Source organism: Oncorhynchus gorbuscha, linkage group LG16 (genome assembly GCF_021184085.1).
Source record: "Oncorhynchus gorbuscha isolate QuinsamMale2020 ecotype Even-year linkage group LG16, OgorEven_v1.0, whole genome shotgun sequence".
Lineage (NCBI taxonomy): Eukaryota > Metazoa > Chordata > Actinopteri > Salmoniformes > Salmonidae > Oncorhynchus > Oncorhynchus gorbuscha.
Window position 1 is genome coordinate 82,391,974 of NC_060188.1, and position 18,583 is coordinate 82,410,556.

An 18,583-nucleotide genomic window follows, 5' to 3' on the forward strand; every position below is an offset into this window, starting at 1 on the left:
ACGCTCAAATACTTCCTATCACATATTTTATCTATAACATAAGTCCCGTAACATAGTAAATAGAGATAGGTACTTACAAAGATGTCATGTTTAAGTTTATGAATGTCCTCCAGGACAGTGTTGACAAGTTATTGTCTCTCAGATTCCTACAAGTCAAAGTAAGATATCATAAAGGTTACAATGAAACAACTCATGTAGGTCAAACATAAATAATACAATCAATGTATATAACCAGTGTGTCGTTACAACAAAACAGTATGTGATGTTGGAACGCTTGCTCTATTTGCTCTATCAACTTTCAAATGTTGCACCTTGTACAGTTTAACTATGCATGAAAAAAGTATGGTTTCAATAGTCCAGCCATTATCTTTGCATTGTGCGAACAGGACTCCTTCCTCTCTTACGCCTCTCCTACTGATTAGAATTATTCCCTTGATTGGCAGTAACATAGATTTAGTAATTAGAATACTAGAATGGACTTGAACCTTCTAATGATGGGATAAAGGTCAGCCATTTTGGTCAGGGAGTTGGTCAACCGTGGTTTGCCAGTGATTTGATAAGATATTGTGTAAGGGGTTGTAAACCAAACATATTTACCAATAGTTTCATTCTGAACAAAACCATTCTTTTTTTGTTCCATTCCACTGTTCCAGGGGGTTGGGGGGCTTGAAATACAGGCCATCTTGGTATGACATGCATTATCTGAGGGCCACAGTATTATACCTACGAAAGAGTGGCTTCTTTAGAGGAACATTGAATGTCTTTGAACCTCTGAGAGTTGGACAAGTGCTAGCTAGCTAACATGCTTGTGTGTGCAGAGCGGCACCAGAATTAAAAACCTTCTAAATTAAAAGCTTCTAAAGTCTTACCTTTTTGTAGTTAATAAATCCAATGTGAAATGTGAATACTATAGTATACGTAACGAGCACTGAAAAGGTTCATCCATTCTTCTCCAATTAAAAATCCCTCTCTAATTTCTTAATCACGCTTGTAACGCCATCAGTAGGCTACAGTAGCCTATACTTCAGAGGGAGAGGGGCACGTTGCCTACACACACACATATAGGCAACGATTTACAGCTGGCAGGCAGACACTGGAATAAGTTTATGTGTGACGGAATGAGGGCTTTGGCATAGGCGCCTTGTTGCATTATTTGTGGGACTGAAGAAGAAAAATGCCCAGAACATAAAATAAAGTTATTAACTGGTTCCCATGCTTTTCAAATGACGGTTCTGTTCCGGAACAGTATAGAGCACTTTCGTCCCCTTTTCTGATTCTGTTCCTTCCTTTATTTTCAGGTTTTTGCTTCTGTTCCCTGATCTGGTTCCAACCCCTGTGTAAAATAATGAATTTTAAGAATTGATCCACACTGTAGCTAGCTAGCCAGATCCTTTAAGAGGAATTAAAAAAGATACATATATTTAACCAGGCAAGTCAGTTAAAAACAAATTCTTATTTACAATGACGGCCTACCCCAGTCAAACCCGGAAAACGCTGGGCCAATTGTGCGCCGCCCCATGAGACTCACGGCCGGATGTGATACAGCCTGGATTCGAACCAAGGACTGTAGTGATGCCTCTTGCACTGAGATGCAGTGCCGTAGACCGCTGCACCACTCAGGTTCCCAATGATTCCATACATCTTTTTTATTTTATTTTAATTTGACCCCTTTTTCTCTCCCCAATTGTTTTTAGTAGCTACTATGTTGTCTCATTGCTACAACTCCCGTACGGGCTCGGGAGAGACGACGGTTGAAAGTCATGCGTCCTCCGATACACAACCCAACCAAGCCGCACTGCTTCTTAACACAGCGCCATCGCCCCACGGACCTCCCGGTTGCGGCCGGTTACGACAGAGCCTGGGCGCAAACCCAGAGTCTCTGGTGGCACAGCTGGCACTGCAGTACAGCGCTCTTAACCACTGCGCCACCCGGGAGGCCAATTCCATACATTTTAATGAATTCACTGCCAATACGCCAACATTCCAATCAAACAATGCAGTAAATCCACAGTCATTCACAGGCTGAAATCTGTTGATGGTAGGATTTAGACAAGTTGTAAATGCAACAAGTACTGATATTGCATCATATAATAGCACTCAGTGTTCCAAGAAAACAAAAATGTAGACATTTATGGCCTGTTTACATATTTTTAGAGGCTATCTATATAGAAAATTTGTATATAACCCATATAAACTGCATTTATAATTACATTACACTTTTAGGTTGACAATAATTCTATTACACCATTTCTTATATATCATGTCTTACTTTTATTTTCCTTTCCTGCATAAGTAAAATCAGGATTATGCCTCTACTGCCATTCATTCCAAATAGACTGGTTTGGATTTCTTCCTGACCAATATGGCTGCCATTTTCACCCTATTCTGGAACTTTTTTGGTTTAATGACATAGCTCCTCTAGTAATTTAATAGGATCTCTATTGGCAGTGATCACACAGCTCAGTTAAACACAATGTTCCTCACTGTTTGCTGAGCGTGTCGTCCTGTTACCCAGTCATGAGCCTTACCATGCCCTGGTCCCAACAACTTCGACTATACATCATCATGCCAATCCATGCAGATTTAAACCATAATTACCACACAACTAGAAGTCATGACTTCAGTGTGAGGTAAATAGTAAAAATCTACATCCCTATAATATGAACTTGGCTTAATTGTTTTTGACTGGCTTGTGGCCCCTAGATTTTCTCTTTGAGAGTACATTAACTAAATCTGTGAGGAGAAGGATGAGAAGAAAAACACCAAACAGAGGATCAATCAAAGACTACAGTACTTACAGATATTGAAGTCTTGTATTGTTGAAAAAGGCTTCTGATGAGATAGAAGTCAGTCCCGTATTTGTCACAGTTCTGGTTCAGAGAGGGAGATTTAGAAAGAGAGAACTTTTTAAAAGTCAGTTACACATTAACAAAGTTCAGCATAACCTACTCTACATTTGTGGCTAAAAGGTTTGAGAATGACACAAATATTAATTTTCTAAGTCTACTGCCTCCGTTTGTATGATGGCAATTTGCATATCCTCCAGAATGTTATGAAGAATGATCAGATGAATTGCAATTATTTGCCAAGTCCCCTTTTGCCATGAAAATGAACTTAATCCCGTTAACACAGGTGTGAGTGTTGACGAGGACAAGGCTGGAGATCACTCTGTCATGCTGATTGAATTCGAATAACAGACTGGAAGCTTCAAAAACAGGGTGGTGCTTGGAATCATTGTTCTTCCTCTGTCAGTCATGGTTACCTACAAGGAAACATGTGCCGTCATCATTGCTTTGCACAAAAAGGGCTTCATGGGCAAAGATATTGCTGCCAGTAAGATTGCACCTAAATCAACCATTCATTGGATCATCAAGAACTTCAAGGAGAGCGGTTCAATTGTTGTGAAGAAGGATTCAGAGCGCCCAAGAAAGTCCAGCAAGTGCCAGGACTGTCTCCTAAAGTTGATTCAGCTGTGGGATCGGGGCACCACCAGTACAGAGCAGTGCATCTGCACGCACAGTGAGGCGAAGACTTTTGGAGGATGGCCTGGTGTCAAGAAGGGCAGCAAAGAAGCCACTTCTCTCCAGGATAGACATCAGGGACAGACTGATATTCTGCAAAAGGTACAGGGATTGGACTGCTGAGGACTGGGGTAAAGTCATTTCCTCTGATGAATCTCCTTTTCGATTGTTTGGGGCATCAGGAAAAAAGCTTGTCTGGAAAAGACAAGGTGAGCTCTACCATCAGTCCTGTGTCATGCCAACAGTAAAGCATCCTGAGACCATTCATGTGTGGGGTTGCTTCTCAGCCAAGGGAGTGGGTTCACTCACTATTTTGCCTAAGAACACAGCCATGAATAAAGAATGGTACCAAACACATCCTCTGAGAGCAACTTCTCCCAACCATCCAGGAACAGTTTGGTGACGAACAATGCCTTTTCCAGCATGATGGAGCACCTTGCCATCAGGCAAAAGTGATAACTAAGATGCTCAGGGAACAAAACATCGATATTTTGGGTCCATGGCCAGGAAACTCCCCAGACCTTAATCCCATTGAGAACTTGTGGTCAATCCTCAAGACGCAGGTGGACAAACAAAAACCCACAGATTCTGACAAACTCCAAGCATTGATTATGCAAGAATGGGCTGCCATCAGTCAGGATGTGGCCTAGGAGTTAATTGACAGCATGCCAGGGCGGATTGCAGAGGTCTTGAAAAAGAAGGGTCAACACTGAAAATACTTACTCTTTGCATCAACTTCATGTAATTGTCAATAAAAGCCTTTGACACTTATGAAATGCTTGTAATTATACTTCAGTATTCCATAGTAACATCTGACAAAAATATCTAAAGACACTGAAGCAGCAAACTTTGTGGAAATTAATATTTGTGTCAATCTCAAAACTTTTGGCCATGACATATTCCATAACATGCTACAATAGTCTGGGTAATGACATTAACATTTGAGTAGTACTAATACTTACAGATTTCTGAGATTCGAGTAGTACTTCAAGCTGTTATCATTAATGTCAAATAGTCGATTTTGATTTGCAATGTATCTGTAAAATTGAAATACAACATTTACAAATTATTATTATTATAAATAAAGTACATTCACATGTTCTTGTCCCTAAATTAGTATTTTAAATAGCACTCCCTTTCAAAATTCTTCATAAAGAAACTCCAGCACACTGACATTCTTGTATGGTCCACAATGTTGGTCAATAGACCTTCACCAAGGTTTAAAAAGTACTTCTCAAGCCATTTTTAGACATTTAGTGTCTGATGATATACAGGGACAATAGATGGATAGTATTTTCAAACATATGGAAATATCTGAGTATTTGGCCATCATGCCCACATTGGGCAGTTTTACAGGATTCTGAACTGGTTTGATAGTGGTACTTTATCTACTGACTAGAACAGCTAAGATGATAGATAGATCTTTATGCTAGAGGACACAACTCCTGGATGGGTGATGGTGGTTTAGAATGAACTAGATGTTACATTTTCAATCTTTAATGAGAATGCCTTGTATGCCAAGGTGACATGCCAGTAGACCATCATCAATGAAGGTTTTCCTTTGATTAAAGTAAGGAAGGTGGACAGGGTCTCAGACAAGACAGTTAAATAAAACACCACCCTGTCTAGATGTTTGGCACCTGCACGCTGGTGTCGATACTTTGCTCACTATCTGGATTTGTTTAGGAGCCATGTACGTGACAGGCACACTAATCTACAGTACTCTACACTAGGCTACATCTTACTCTGAGAATGATATAAGCCTGAATATACATGTATTGTTTAGACATACTGTACTGAAATATGGCAAATCTACAGGCTTACATATGCTGCAATAACAAGCCTGATATAATTCACTATCACCAACAACTTTCAGTGGCAAGGACTATAGACTATCTTCTCTACACAGACCTCACCCTGTGCACCTCTGGCAATTCAAAAAATTGTGTCCTAATAAATGGCAAGGAAACTGTCTTATACACATACCACTGTGACCTTGAGCTACATACACTGCCATCGGAAAGTATTCAGACCCCTTGACATTGTTCCTTGTCAATCTACACACAATAACCCATAACAAAAACGCAAAAACAGGTTTTTATAAATGTAATATAAAAAAAATGTACATTTAAAAAAATGAAATATCAAAATTACTTAAGTATTCAGACCATTTACTCAGTACTTTGTTGAAGCATCGTTGGCAGTGATTACAGCCTTGAGTCTTCTTGGGTATGACACTACAAGCTTGGCACACCTGTATTAGTGGAGTTTCTCCCATTCTTATCTGCAGATCCTATCAAGCTCTGTCAGGTTGGATGGGGAGCCTCGCTGCACAGCTATTTTCAGGTCTCTCCAGAGATGTTCGATCAGGTTCAATGCCGGGCTATGGCTGGGCCACTCAAGGACATTCAGAGAATTGTCCCGAAGCCCGTCGTGGGTTGTCTTGGCTGTGTGCATTGGGTCATTGTCCTGTTGGAAGGTGAATCTTTGCCCCAGTCTGAGGTCCTGAGCACTCTGGAGCAGGTTTACATCAAGGGTCTCTCTGTACTTTGCTCCATTCATCTTTGCTTCGATCCTGACTAATCTCCCAGTTCCTGCCGCTGAAAAACATCCCACAGCATGATGCTGCCACCACCATGCATCACGTAGGAATGGTACCAGCTTTCCTCCAGATGTGATGCTTGGCATTCAGGCCAAAGAGTTCAATCTTGGTTTCATTAGAGCTGAGAATCTTGTTTCTCATGGCCTGAAAGTCTTTAGGTGCCTTTTAGCAAATTCCAAGCGGGCTGTCATGTGCCTTTTACTGATGAGTGGCTTCTGTCTGGCCACTCTACCATAAAGGCCTGATTGGTGGAGTGCTGCAGAGATGGTTGACCTTCTGGAAGGTTCTCCCATCTCCACAGAGGAACTCTGTAGCTCTGTCAGGGTGACCATTGGGTTCTTGGTCACCTCCCTGACCAAGGCCCTTCTCCCCCGATTGCTTAGTTTGGCCAGACAGCCAGCTCTAGGAAGAGTCTTGGTGGTTCCAAATTTATTTCATTTGAGAATGATGAGGCCACTGTTCTTGGGGACCTTCAATACTGCAGACATTGTTTGGTACCCTTCCCCAGATCTGTGCCTTGACACAATCCTGTCTCAGCACTCTGCGGATAATTCCTTCGACCTCATGGCTTGGTTTTTGCTCTGACATGCACTGCCAAATGTGGGACCTTATATAGACTGGTGTGTGCCTTTCCAAATCATGCCCAATCAATTGCATTTACTACAGGTGGGCTCCAATCAAGTTGTAGAAACATCTAAAGAATTATCAATGGAAACAGGATGCACCTGAGCTCAATTTCAAGTCTCATAGAAATGTATTTCTATTTTAATTTGTAATAAATGTGTAAACATTTGTAAAAACCTGTCTTTGCTTTGTCATTATGGGGTATTGTGTGTAGATTGCTGAGGAAAAACATATATTTAATTCATGTTCAAATAAGGCTGTAACGTAACAAAATGTGAAAAAAGTCAAGGGGTCTGAATACTTTCTGAAGGCACAGTACCTGTTTGATATTGGCAAGAACCACTCCATAGTCCATTGCTACGTTGGGTATTGTGTTGGGGCGACATAGATTCGAGTCCATAATATTATCTGAAAATTTTCCGTCGTGTTTTTTTTTCATTCTTCCCACAGTCCCAGTATTTTGGGGCCACGGCAGACATCGTGCCATAATCCTCCATAATATAATTTCCACTATCACTGCATGGGCCTGGTTTCTAGAGGAAAATACCCGAATTCAAATATTCCAAACAGCGCGCATCCACACCACCTGACACGCAAGCTCACACACACAGTCACAAGCACAAAACTCTCCTTTGCATGATAATTATCCCACACTATTGTCTTTGCTTGTTGTTGCTTGTTGTTTCCATACAAAACTGAGAAACATGAGAGTTTAACAGCCTGCATGGCATAGTAGACATCCCTTTTATTATGTATTTGTTTTAGCAATCTGACATTGGTGTGCTTAAAAACGTTAACCTTTATAATATTGTGCAGTTCATTGTAGGCTTTACCATGTCTACAATGGTGTAGCCATTCATTTTACTTACATATCGGTGATGTTGATGTCCATTTCCATGTCATCTAACGTAAGGATAGGGAAATCCTCGATCCCTGGGTCAGGATCCATACAAACAAGCCTTGAGATGCTGCAAGTGCAGGATGCAGGGCAAGCAGAGCTAAACCTCCACAACCCCATCAACACGATAAAGATTCCAGAGCGAGCCATTCCATATCCCCCTACGTTGTAGCCCATCGCAGGTCCAACGATATCACACAGTACCGTAGGCTATTGATCAAATCTGGATATTATGAATCCCCCCGCCTCCCACCCCCACCCCCACCCTATAGCCAAATGAATCAGTTTGGCACCACGAATGAGACTACAGTTGATCACGAATGCGCAATCCCTGTCTCCGCAGAATTGGTATCACACTACTGCATATCGATGCCGTGAAGCAAGGTGTCAAGTGCTCGGTCCTGGTGCTGCCTCTCTCGTCTCTTTCTTAGGGGCAGAGCGACTGTCTCTGCATGGTCAAGCGTTGTGCTCCAGATGTTTTGAGGAGCAAACCGTTGTCGTGGTGATTCTTCTTCATACGTAGTACTGATGGAGATCGAAATAAGAGAGACAGCACCGTGGAGTCAGAATGCGTGGCGATGTAGCGACACAGCCTGTTCTCATGGACTAGACGTAACATAGTGAATGTAAATCCGGGACAATCGAATAAATATGATGTTATGTTTGGTGTGTTTAAATAAGACATTTACTTCAAACGAAAGGAGGGTAGTTGATTGGGGTGGCTGGGTGGTCATATAATGCAAACGTCTAGCAACCCAAAGGTTACGCCTTCGAATTTCATCATGAACAACTTTAGATGTTTTACTAATTAGAAATGTTGCACCTACTTACTACTTGTTTGCTACTTTGCAACTACTTAGCATGTTAGTTAATCCTTCCCATAACCTTAACCCTTTAACCTTTCTCCTAACCCGAACCTTAACCTAACCCTAACCCCTAGCCAAGCTAACATTGGCCACAACAAATTGAAATTCACAACAGAACATATGTATTGCAAATTCGTAACATATCAGACAAATTTCAAATCGTAACATACCATACGAATTTTAATTCTTAACATATACGAAATGGATGGTGGACATCCACAAATTAATAAACCTCTGATTTACGTACAGAATAATACAAAGTGCTCTGAGACAAGGTTGCGCGACAGAGTGCTTGTGCATGGAGGCAGGGTACCTGCATTCGTCTATCGATTATGGCTGTGTACGAGCGCATCTCTGCCAGCCAACACTGGAATTGCTTTTAAAGGGAGATGGTTAAGACGCTCGAGACAGTGATATGTATGGCTGACAGTTTATCAACATTTATCCGTTTTTGGACTATTTAATTCAACAGCTTTCAATTTGCATGCTTATCATGTACACATATTCGGAAAAATAGGTGGGAATAGGCTACTCACTGTAGCCCTACATCACCATCATATTTAAGTTATAATAAGGGGTTGAATATTTGAATAAAATGTAATTACATTACCTATATTTGATGTGCCAATTTTATTCTGAATACCCACAAACTCGTTCCATAGGCCTAGACAGTGCATCTTCCACAACAATACCACAGCTCCATGGATGGCCATTATCAGTGTGACGTGCCGTTTGACGCACAAGTAGGGCTGCATCTTTGAAAAATAATTACTAAACAAAATATGACTGTGTGTGCTTTAATTTTTTTTAATTTTTTTATTTTTTTATTTAACCTTTATTTAACCAGGTAGGCTAGTTGAGAACAAGTTCTCATTTACAACTGCGACCTGGCCAAGATAAAGCATAGCAGTGTGAACAGACAACAACACAGAGTTACACATGGAGTAAACAATAAACAAGTCAATAACACAGTAGAAAAAAAGAAAGAGTCTATATACATTGTGTGCAAAAGGCATGAGGAGGTAGGCAAATAATTACAATTTAGCAGATTAACACTGTAGTGATAAATGATCAGATGGTCATGTACAGGTAGAGATACTGGTGTGCAAAAGAGCAGAAAAGTAAATAAATAAAAACAGTATGGGGATGAGGTAGGTAAATTGGGTGGGCTATTTACAGATGAACTATGTACAGCTGCAGCGAAAGAGCAGAAAAGTAAATAAATAAAAACAGTATGGGGATGAGGTAGGTAAATTGGGTGGGCTATTTACAGATGAACTATGTACAGCTGCAGCGATCGGTTAGCTTCTCAGATAGCAGATGTTTAAAGTTGGTGAGGGAGATAAAAGTCTCCAACTTCAATGATTTTTGCAATTAGTTCCAGTCACAGGCAGTAGAGAACTGGATGGAAAGGCGGCCAAATGAGGTGTTGGCTTTAGGGATGATCAGTGAGATACACCTGCTGGAGGGCGTGCTACGGGTGGGTGTTGCCATCGTGACCAGTGAACTGAGATAAGGCGGACCTTTACCTAGCATGGACTTGTAGATGACCTGGAGCCAATGGGTCTGGCGATGAATATGTAGCGAGGGCCAGCCAACTAGAGCATATAGGTCGCAGTGGTGGGTGGTATAAGGTGCTTTAGTATCAAAGCGGATGGCACTGTGATAAACTGCATCCAGTTTGCTGAGTAGAGTATTGGAAGCCATTTTGTAGATGACATCGCCAAAGTCGATTTTACTAGGGTAAGTTTGGCGACGTGAGTGAAGGAGGCTTTGTTGCGAAATAGAATGCCGATTCTAGATTTGATTTTGGATTGGAGTTGTTTGATAGGAGAGTTTACAGTCTAGCCAGACACCTAGGTACTTATAGATGTCCACATATTCTAGGTCGGAACCATCCAGGGTGGTGATGCTAGTCGGGTGTGCAGGTGCAGGCAGCGAATGGTTGAAAAGCATGCATTTGGTTTTACTAGCGTTTAAGAGCAGTTGGAGGCCACGGAAGGAGTGTTGTATGGCATTGAAGCTTGTTTGGAGGTTAGATAACACAGTGTCCAAGGAAGGGCCAGCAGTTTACAGAATGGTGTCGTCTGCGTAGAGGTGGATCAGGGAATCGCACGCAGCAAGAGCAACATCATTGATATATACAGGGAAAAGAGTCAGCCCGAGTCTTCCATCCCAGTCGAGGAAGAAAGACAGTGGAGAAATAGCTACTATCGAAATATTCCTTGTAATTAGTCAAAGCACAAATAGCCTAACCTAGCATATGGTTTTAAAATTAAATGTTTGTGGACACATGTTATTTGGGGGTCATGAGATGAAATATGCTTGCTATCTATGCATTTAAAAAAAGAGTGATTGTGAAGTTAGCATATTGAAGCATATTGAAGCATATTGAATAGCCAGTGAAATACAACAGAGTGATATAGATTTGAAAAAATATGTAATATGCTCAGTTCAACTTTTTAAATCTGGGAACTTTTCCACTTGCGCAAAAGTAAATCAACTACCCATGGTAGTGTCACTTGACACAGTTCTTCTCATTCTGGGTGGTCAACAACACACACAGCTGCTGTGATGTTGTGTGACCATTGTATCTCTGTGGGATAATGGTTATCATTTTGACAAGGTCTTTTAGTGATCACAGAAATAGCACAATGTGCAAGTGAAGGACATTTCAAACATCAATGGTTAATGAACAGAGACCAACAATAAAGTCAGCTGGATAAAACATTGCAACCATGTGCATAAGTGTTCTGACCCTGTACCTTAGTTTAATCACATGGCACTTATGAAGAATAGAAATAGAAACAGGTATCCAGTTGTGATTTACCCAATGTATAAGATAGAACAGAGTAGTGTGGGATTGGTACTATAGAGTGATTCTATGAGGTCATGTTTTATTTACATTTGCTCATTAGGATCAGATTAGTTTGAATGGTTTACTCACTGAACAATCAGTAGAGGACCCAGAGTCATGTATTTACATCTAAATATATGGCTCTGGGGGGGACGTGATGGAATGAGTGAATGTGAGGTGCTTTAGTGCTTAAGCTCTTGACCAGACACTGTTGGACAGGATCTGAGGTATTCTGTGCCTAAACTCATCACTCTGATCCACACACACACATACACAACCTGAATGGATAGTGTCGCTATGGATACTTAGGGCTTTCCAAATAGCATGGACAATGTCAAGTGTCGCTATGGATGCAGATGAAAATGTGAAAGCAGGCTTTTCTATGAGAAACGTCAAGTACGGAATGATATCTGTCTCCATGGTAACCGGCTCAGACTTTGAGAGAAAGATGAGAGCTCTTTATTTTGCTTATAGTTGACACTTGCCTATCTTAATAGGCCTGGCCAATCAGGGAGAAATGGCATTTTGCATAACCAAGATAAAGGTAATCATCCAAGAGCTTTCCAATTCACTCAACTGGAAGATACATTTGTTGTTATTACAGAAATTGACTAATGAGGGTTCAAATAGTTGGAGAAGTCACATGTCCTCAATTGTACCAAGATGGGGAAGTCAAGTGCAGAAGGATACAAACTATATTGTACTGTATTGAATCTCTTTTGAACCAAAAATACAAGCTTTTTCTGCCAAGTTCCAACCACCTCTCAAACTCTGTCAGGTCTCTCCAGAGACGTTAGATTTACGTTGGATTGGGTTCAAGTCCGGGCTCTGGCTGGGCCACTAAAGGACATTCAGAGAATTGTCCCGAACCCACTCCTACGTTGTCTTGGCTGTGTGCTTAGGGTTATTGTCCTGTTGGAAGATTAATCTTTGTCCAAGTCTGAGGTCCTGAGGGCTCTGAAGCAGTTTTTCATCAAGGATATCTCTGTACTTTTCTCCGTTCATCTTTCCCTCAATCCCCACTAGTCTCCCAGTACCTGCCGCTGAAAAACATGCCCAGAGCATGATGCTGCCCCCAATATGCTTCAATGTTGTGACATCCTGACCATAGTTTGCTTTGTATGTTTCCATGTTTTGGTTGGTCAGGGTGTGATGGGCATAGAGTGGGCATAGAGTGGGCATTCTATGTTGTGTGTCTAGTCTGTTTCTGTGTATGGTTCTCAATCAAAGGCAGGTGTCAGTCATTGTCTCTGATTGGGAACCATATTCAGGTAGCCTGTTTGGTGTTGGGTTTTGTGGGTGATTGTTCCTGTCTTTGTAAGGGTTTTCCTGTGGTGAAGTAGAGGAGGACCAAAACGTAGCATGGTTATATTGATTCATGTTTAATAAAAACAGATAAACATGAACACTACAAAACAATAAACGTGGACAACCAAAAACAGCCCTATCTGGTGCAAAACACAGAGACAGGAACAATCACCCACAAACACACAGTGAAACCCAGGCTACCTAAGTATGATTCTCAATCAGAGACAACTAATGACACCTGCCTCTGATTGAGAACCATACTAGGCCGAAACATAGAAATACCCAAAACCTAGAAAAACAAACATAGACTGCCCACCCAACTCACGCCCTGACCATACTAAATAAATACAAAACAAAGGAAATAAAGGTCAGAACGTGACAGTCTTTGTGTTTGTTGCACCAGATAGGGATGTTTTCGGTTTTCTACGTTTTCTTATTTTGTATTATACATTGTTCAAGTTATCATCTTTATTAAAGATGTTTATAAATAACCACGCTGCGTTTTGGTCCGCCTCTCCTTCCCAGGAAGAATCCCGTAACAGAATCACCCACCAAAACAGGACCAAGCGGCGTGGTGACAGGCAGCGGCAGCAGGAGCAGCGCAAGGAGGACTGGACATGCGAGGATGAGTTGGACGGTAAAGGGCCCTGGGCACAGCCAGTAGAATATCGCCGCCCCAAAGAAGAGCTGGAACGCACGAAGGCGGAGAGGCGCTGGTATGAGGAGGCAGCACGACGGCATGGATGGAAGCCCGAGAGTCAGCCCCAAAAATGTATTGGGGGGGCACACGGGAAGTGTGGCGAAGCCAGGTAGGAGACCTGCGCCAACTTCCTGTGCTTACCGGGGGGCTAGAGAGACCGGGCAGGCACTGTGTTATGCTGTAAAGCGCATGTGTCCCCAGTGCGGGTGCATAGCCCGATGCGGTACATACTAGCTCCGCGTATCGGCCGGGCTAGAGTAGGCATCGAGCCAAGTGCCATGAAGCCGGCTCTACGCATCTGGTCTCCAGTGCATCTCCTTGGGCCGGCTTACATGGCACCAGCCTTGCACATGGTGTCCCCGGTTCGCCTGCATAGCCCAGTGCGGGCTATTCCACCTCGCCGCACTGGCAGGGCGACCGGGAGCATTCTCTCCAGTGCTGCCGGAGCCTCCCTCCTGTCCAGCGCTGCCGGAGTCTTCCTCCTCTCCAGAGCTGCCAGTCTGCATGGAGCCGCCAGTGCCGCCAGTCTGCAAGGAGCTGCCAGTGCCACCAGTCTGCAAGGAGCCGCCAGTGCCGCCAGTCTGCAAGGAGCCGCCAGTGCCGCCAGTCTGCAAGGAGCCGCCAGTGCCGCCTGTCTGCAAGGGGCCGCCAGTACCGCCAGTCTGCAAGGGGCCGCCAGTGCCGCCAGTCTGCCAGGATCCGCCAGAGCCACCAGTCAGCCAGGATCTGCCAGAGCCGCCAGTCAGCCAGGATCTGCCAGAGCCGCCATTCAGCCAGGATCTGCCAGAGCCGCCATTCAGCCAGGATCTGCCAGAGTCGTCAGCCAGTATGGAGCTACCCCTCTATCCCGAGCTGCCCCTCTGTCCCGAGCTGTCCCTCTGTCCCGAACTGCCCCTCTGTCCCGAGCTGCCCCCCAGTCCAGTGGGTTCATTTAGAAGGGTCGTCGTGGTTAGGAGGCCACGGAAGCGGACAATGGGGCGGACTAAGACTGGTGAAGTGGGGGCCATGTCCAGCACCAGAGCCGCCACCGCGGACAGATGCCCACCCAGACCCTCCCCAATAGGTTCAGGTTTTGCGCCCACTGAAGAACGGAGTCCGCACCTTGCGTGAGGGGGTACTGTCACACCCTGACCATAGTTTGCTTTGTATGTTCAACTTGGTTTCATCAGACCAGAAAATTCGATACCCATCATAGTTGCGCTCTATGATTTGGTTGGTCAGGGTGTGATCTGATTGGGCATTCTATGTTGTGTGTCTAATTTGTCTGTTTCTGTGTTTGGCCTGATATGGTTCTCAATCAGAGGCATGTGTTAGTCATTGTCTCTGATTGGGAACCATATTTAGGAAGCCTGTTTGGTGTTGGGTTTTGTGGGTGATTGTTTCTGTCTTTGTGTTTGTTGCACCAGATAGGGCTGTTTCGGTTTTCCACGTTTTCTTATTTTGTATTATACATTGTTCAAGTTATCATCTTTATTAAAGATGTTTATAAATAACCACGCTTCCTTCCCAGGAAAAATCCCGTAACAAATGTAGGGATGGTGCCTAGTTTCTTCCAAACGTGACGCTTGACATTCAGGCCAAAGAGTTCAATCTTGGTTTCATCAGACCAGAAAATATTGTTTCTCATGGGCTAAGCATCCATTAAGTGCCTTTTGGCAAACTCCAAGTGGTCTGTCATGTTTATTTTACTGATGAGTGGCTTCTGTCTGGCTACTACCATAAAGGCTTGATTGATGGAGTGCTGCAGAGATGGTTATATTTCTGGAAGGTTCTCCCATCTCCACAGGGGAACTCTGTAGCTCTGTCAGAGTGAACATCAGGTTTTTGGTCACCTCCCTGACCAAGGCCCTTCTCGATTTCTCAGTTTGGCTGGGCGACAAGCTCTAGGAAGTTTTTTGGTGGTTCCAAACTTCTCCCATTTAAGAATGATGGAGGTCACTGTGTTCTTTGGGACCCTCAATGCTGCAGAACTTTCTAAGTACCCTTCCCCAGATCTGTGCCTCAACATAATCCTGTCTCTGAGCTCTACGGACAATTCCTTCGACCTCATGACCTGGTTTTTGCTCTGATATGCACTGTCAACTGTGGAACCTTATACAGACAGGTATGTGCCTTTCCAAATCATGTCCAATCAATTGAATTTACCACAGGTGGACTCCAATCAAATTGCAGAAACATCTAAAGGATGATCAATGCACCTGAGCTCAATTTCAAGTTTCCTAGCAAAGGGTCTGAATACTTATGTAAATAAGGTATTTCTGTTTTTAATTTTTAATAAATTTTCCCAAATGTTTTTTTATTTAATCCATTTTAGAATAAGGCTGTAACGTAGCAAATGTGGAAAAAGTAAAGTGGTCTGAATACTTTCCGAATGCACTGTAAGAGAACGGAGTTCATCAGCTACTTCTTATCAAGTCATTTCTAAGATTGGTGCCCCACCGCCTTTCAATTCTGCAGGGGCTCCAACTGTGTCTACAAGGAGGACCAGAGGGCATTCCTATTCGGATTAATGAAAAGACTCATGGTTGAGCAGTGTATCCAATAGTAATTGTTACATTGTAATAAAACCAATGTATATCGATGCATGACTGAACAATTAGCTTGGGCTACATTTTGAAAACAGATGTTAGGCTACTTAGTTTATTCTGAATCATTGCAATGATGATCACCTACTATAACGTAGGAAACTTGGTAACCTGTAAACCTTTTCATCCGTTCACGTTGTAACATATCTTACCCGTGTCAACTTTACACATTTCATGTTTTGTCAATAGTTCAGCCACGTACTCCATGCACAGATGTATAGCAAAATATACTGAACAAAAATATGAACGCAAAATGCAACAATTTCAAAGATTTTACTGAGTTACAGTTCATATAAGGAAATTAGTCAACTGAAATAAATTGATTACGCCCTAATCTATGGATTTCACATGACTGGGAATCCAGATATGCATCTGTTGGTCACAAATACCTTAAAAAAAATGGCCCTCAGGATCTCGTCATGGTATTTCTGTGCATTCAAATAGCCATCGATAACATGCAATTGTGTTGATTATCTTTAGCTTATGCCTGCCCATACCATCATTAAATCACTCGCCCACATGACGCCATACACTTGGTCTGCGGTTGTGAGACCGGTTGGGCATACTGTTAAATTCTCTAAAACAATGTTGGAGGCGGCTTATGGAAGAGAAATTAACACTCATTTCTCTGGCAACTGGTCTCGTGGACATTCCTGTAGTCAGCATGCCAATTGCAAGCTCCCTAAAAACTTGAGACATCTGTGGCATTGTGTTGTGTGACAAAACGGCACATTTTAGATTGGCCTTTTATTGTCCCCAGCAAAATGTGCACCTGTGTAATGATCATGCTGTTTAATCAGTTTCTTAATATGCCACATCTGTCAGGTGGATGGATTATTTTGACTTAGTAGAAATGCTCACTAACAGGGATGTATACACATTTGAGAGAAATATGTTTCTTGTGCGTATGGAACATTTCAAGGGATCTTTTTTTCAGCTCATGAAACATGGGACCAACACTTGACATGTTGTATTTTTATTTTTGTTCAGTGTACACAGTATTGATTTTATCATGTAAATCTTGGTGGGGCAAAGAAATAAATGAGGGGTGCATGTCAATGAAGTCACTACATAACACAACACTAAACGTTACATGAATTGCACTATAATGGTGAAAAATGGTGCCCACAAACTGTTAGGGCCTACATAAAGCTGTCTCAACAGCAGAGTCCCAACAACAGTCCCAACACCTTACCACTGCTACACCTGGCTATCAGCTGAGCCTTGTCTGGCAGCGAAACAGTTCATTCAGCCTCATTTACTGCCTTTTAAAAAACATAGCTGATATGGCAGACTTTCTTAAACAAATGTGGTTTCTACTGACAATTTAGATGAACAAACTATGGCATAAGGGGATGACAAGCAGATAAGAGGCAATCCCTAATTTCGATTAAGACAATGAGCGAGTGACGACAGACATAGTCAATATAACTATTTGTTCAGCACTTTTGAAATGTACAGTGACAGAATTGAGAACATGGGCCATTCTTACAGGGTTCTCCCTGTATAACAAGTCAGAACCGTAGGATAAATGAAAGGGGCATATAAACAGGCAATGAAAGTTCTAACAATATTCGATGATTACATTTCTCTAAAACAGGTCATAGGCTATATGTGCACCACCAAGTTAGAACAGTAGGTGAAATGAAGAGGTGAAAATAGACCAAATTATTAGCGTGAGGCACATTGAACGCTGTTTGGGTCTTTACTTGTCAAAAAGATACACGTCATATAACACTATTTGACACATTCAATAAGCTTTTAATTTGACACATCAAATAACACAATTATATTATAGAATGTTGTGTGTGCTGAATTTGCATGTGCAAGCCCAAGTGCCACCACTTCTATCAGTAGCACTGTCAAAGCTGTACAAAACAAGCACACGTCCACGAACGATGTGAGTACAATATCACGTTGGTGAAAATAGACCAAATTATTAGGGTGAGGCACATGGGCTACTAACAGCTTACTACACAACATACACTTAGTATTACTTTCTTAGCTACAGTATACATATCTCCCTTGCATATTACATAATTATTACAGCTGCATACAATACATTTTTGGACTCGCCATGTGCAGGGGCCGCGGCCGTCCTTTGTGGGCAAATTTTGTCATCAAAGTCTGGAATTCTCTGGATTTATGTTGGGAACTCAGAAGAAAAATCACACAGCCACTCCATTGAGTAGCAGGCTGACATTCGTGGTTGCTTTGCAATGCTTGCAGTTTGTCACTGATTTCTTCCAAACCACTCATTGTTGAGTTTGCGATTTCCACCTTGTTGTGTAATCTTTGTCCAATGGCCGATGAGCACCGATACGTTTTATCTACAATTTCTCTTCATTATTTCTCTTCATATGATAAGGATTAAAAAGGATTTGCCAGTAGATTGTTGACTAGATTCATGATGATGACTGCTAGCTTGATTGAAAGTAAGATGTTGACATGATCAGTCCAATCTACTGTACATATAACGTGATTTGACGTCATTTTATCTGTGGCCAGTGACCCTGAACCTTATTGGAAAGGCACTTGTAATATAATTCTATGGCAGGATCCAAAGGGCAGAAATGTTGGATGTCTTACTAAGGACTTAAACTTGGCGGTGACGTACTGTCC

The 18,583-nt window shown here is 42.3% G+C and overlaps 1 protein-coding gene across 2 annotated transcripts in view; it reads right to left on the bottom strand.

The window, feature by feature from the left end:
- LOC124000909 (BDNF/NT-3 growth factors receptor-like) overlaps nt 1-9,200 on the bottom strand; it is a 37,203-nt gene extending 28,003 nt beyond the window's left edge. The window contains exons 1-5 of one of the 2 annotated variants that reach the window (XM_046307602.1): nt 9,122-9,200; nt 7,617-7,680; nt 4,484-4,558; nt 2,799-2,870; nt 78-146 (exon numbers count right to left, since the gene is read on the bottom strand). In XM_046307602.1, the coding sequence (XP_046163558.1) occupies nt 78-146; nt 2,799-2,870; nt 4,484-4,558; nt 7,617-7,680; nt 9,122-9,188 (347 nt within the window). In that variant the 5' untranslated portion in view covers nt 9,189-9,200. Of the gene's footprint in view, nt 1-77; nt 147-2,798; nt 2,871-4,483; nt 4,559-7,616; nt 7,869-9,121 lie in introns of those variants that run through there. The other variant, XM_046307600.1, reaches the window with a different exon arrangement.
- Nucleotides 9,201-18,583: the final 9,383 nt, after the last annotated feature.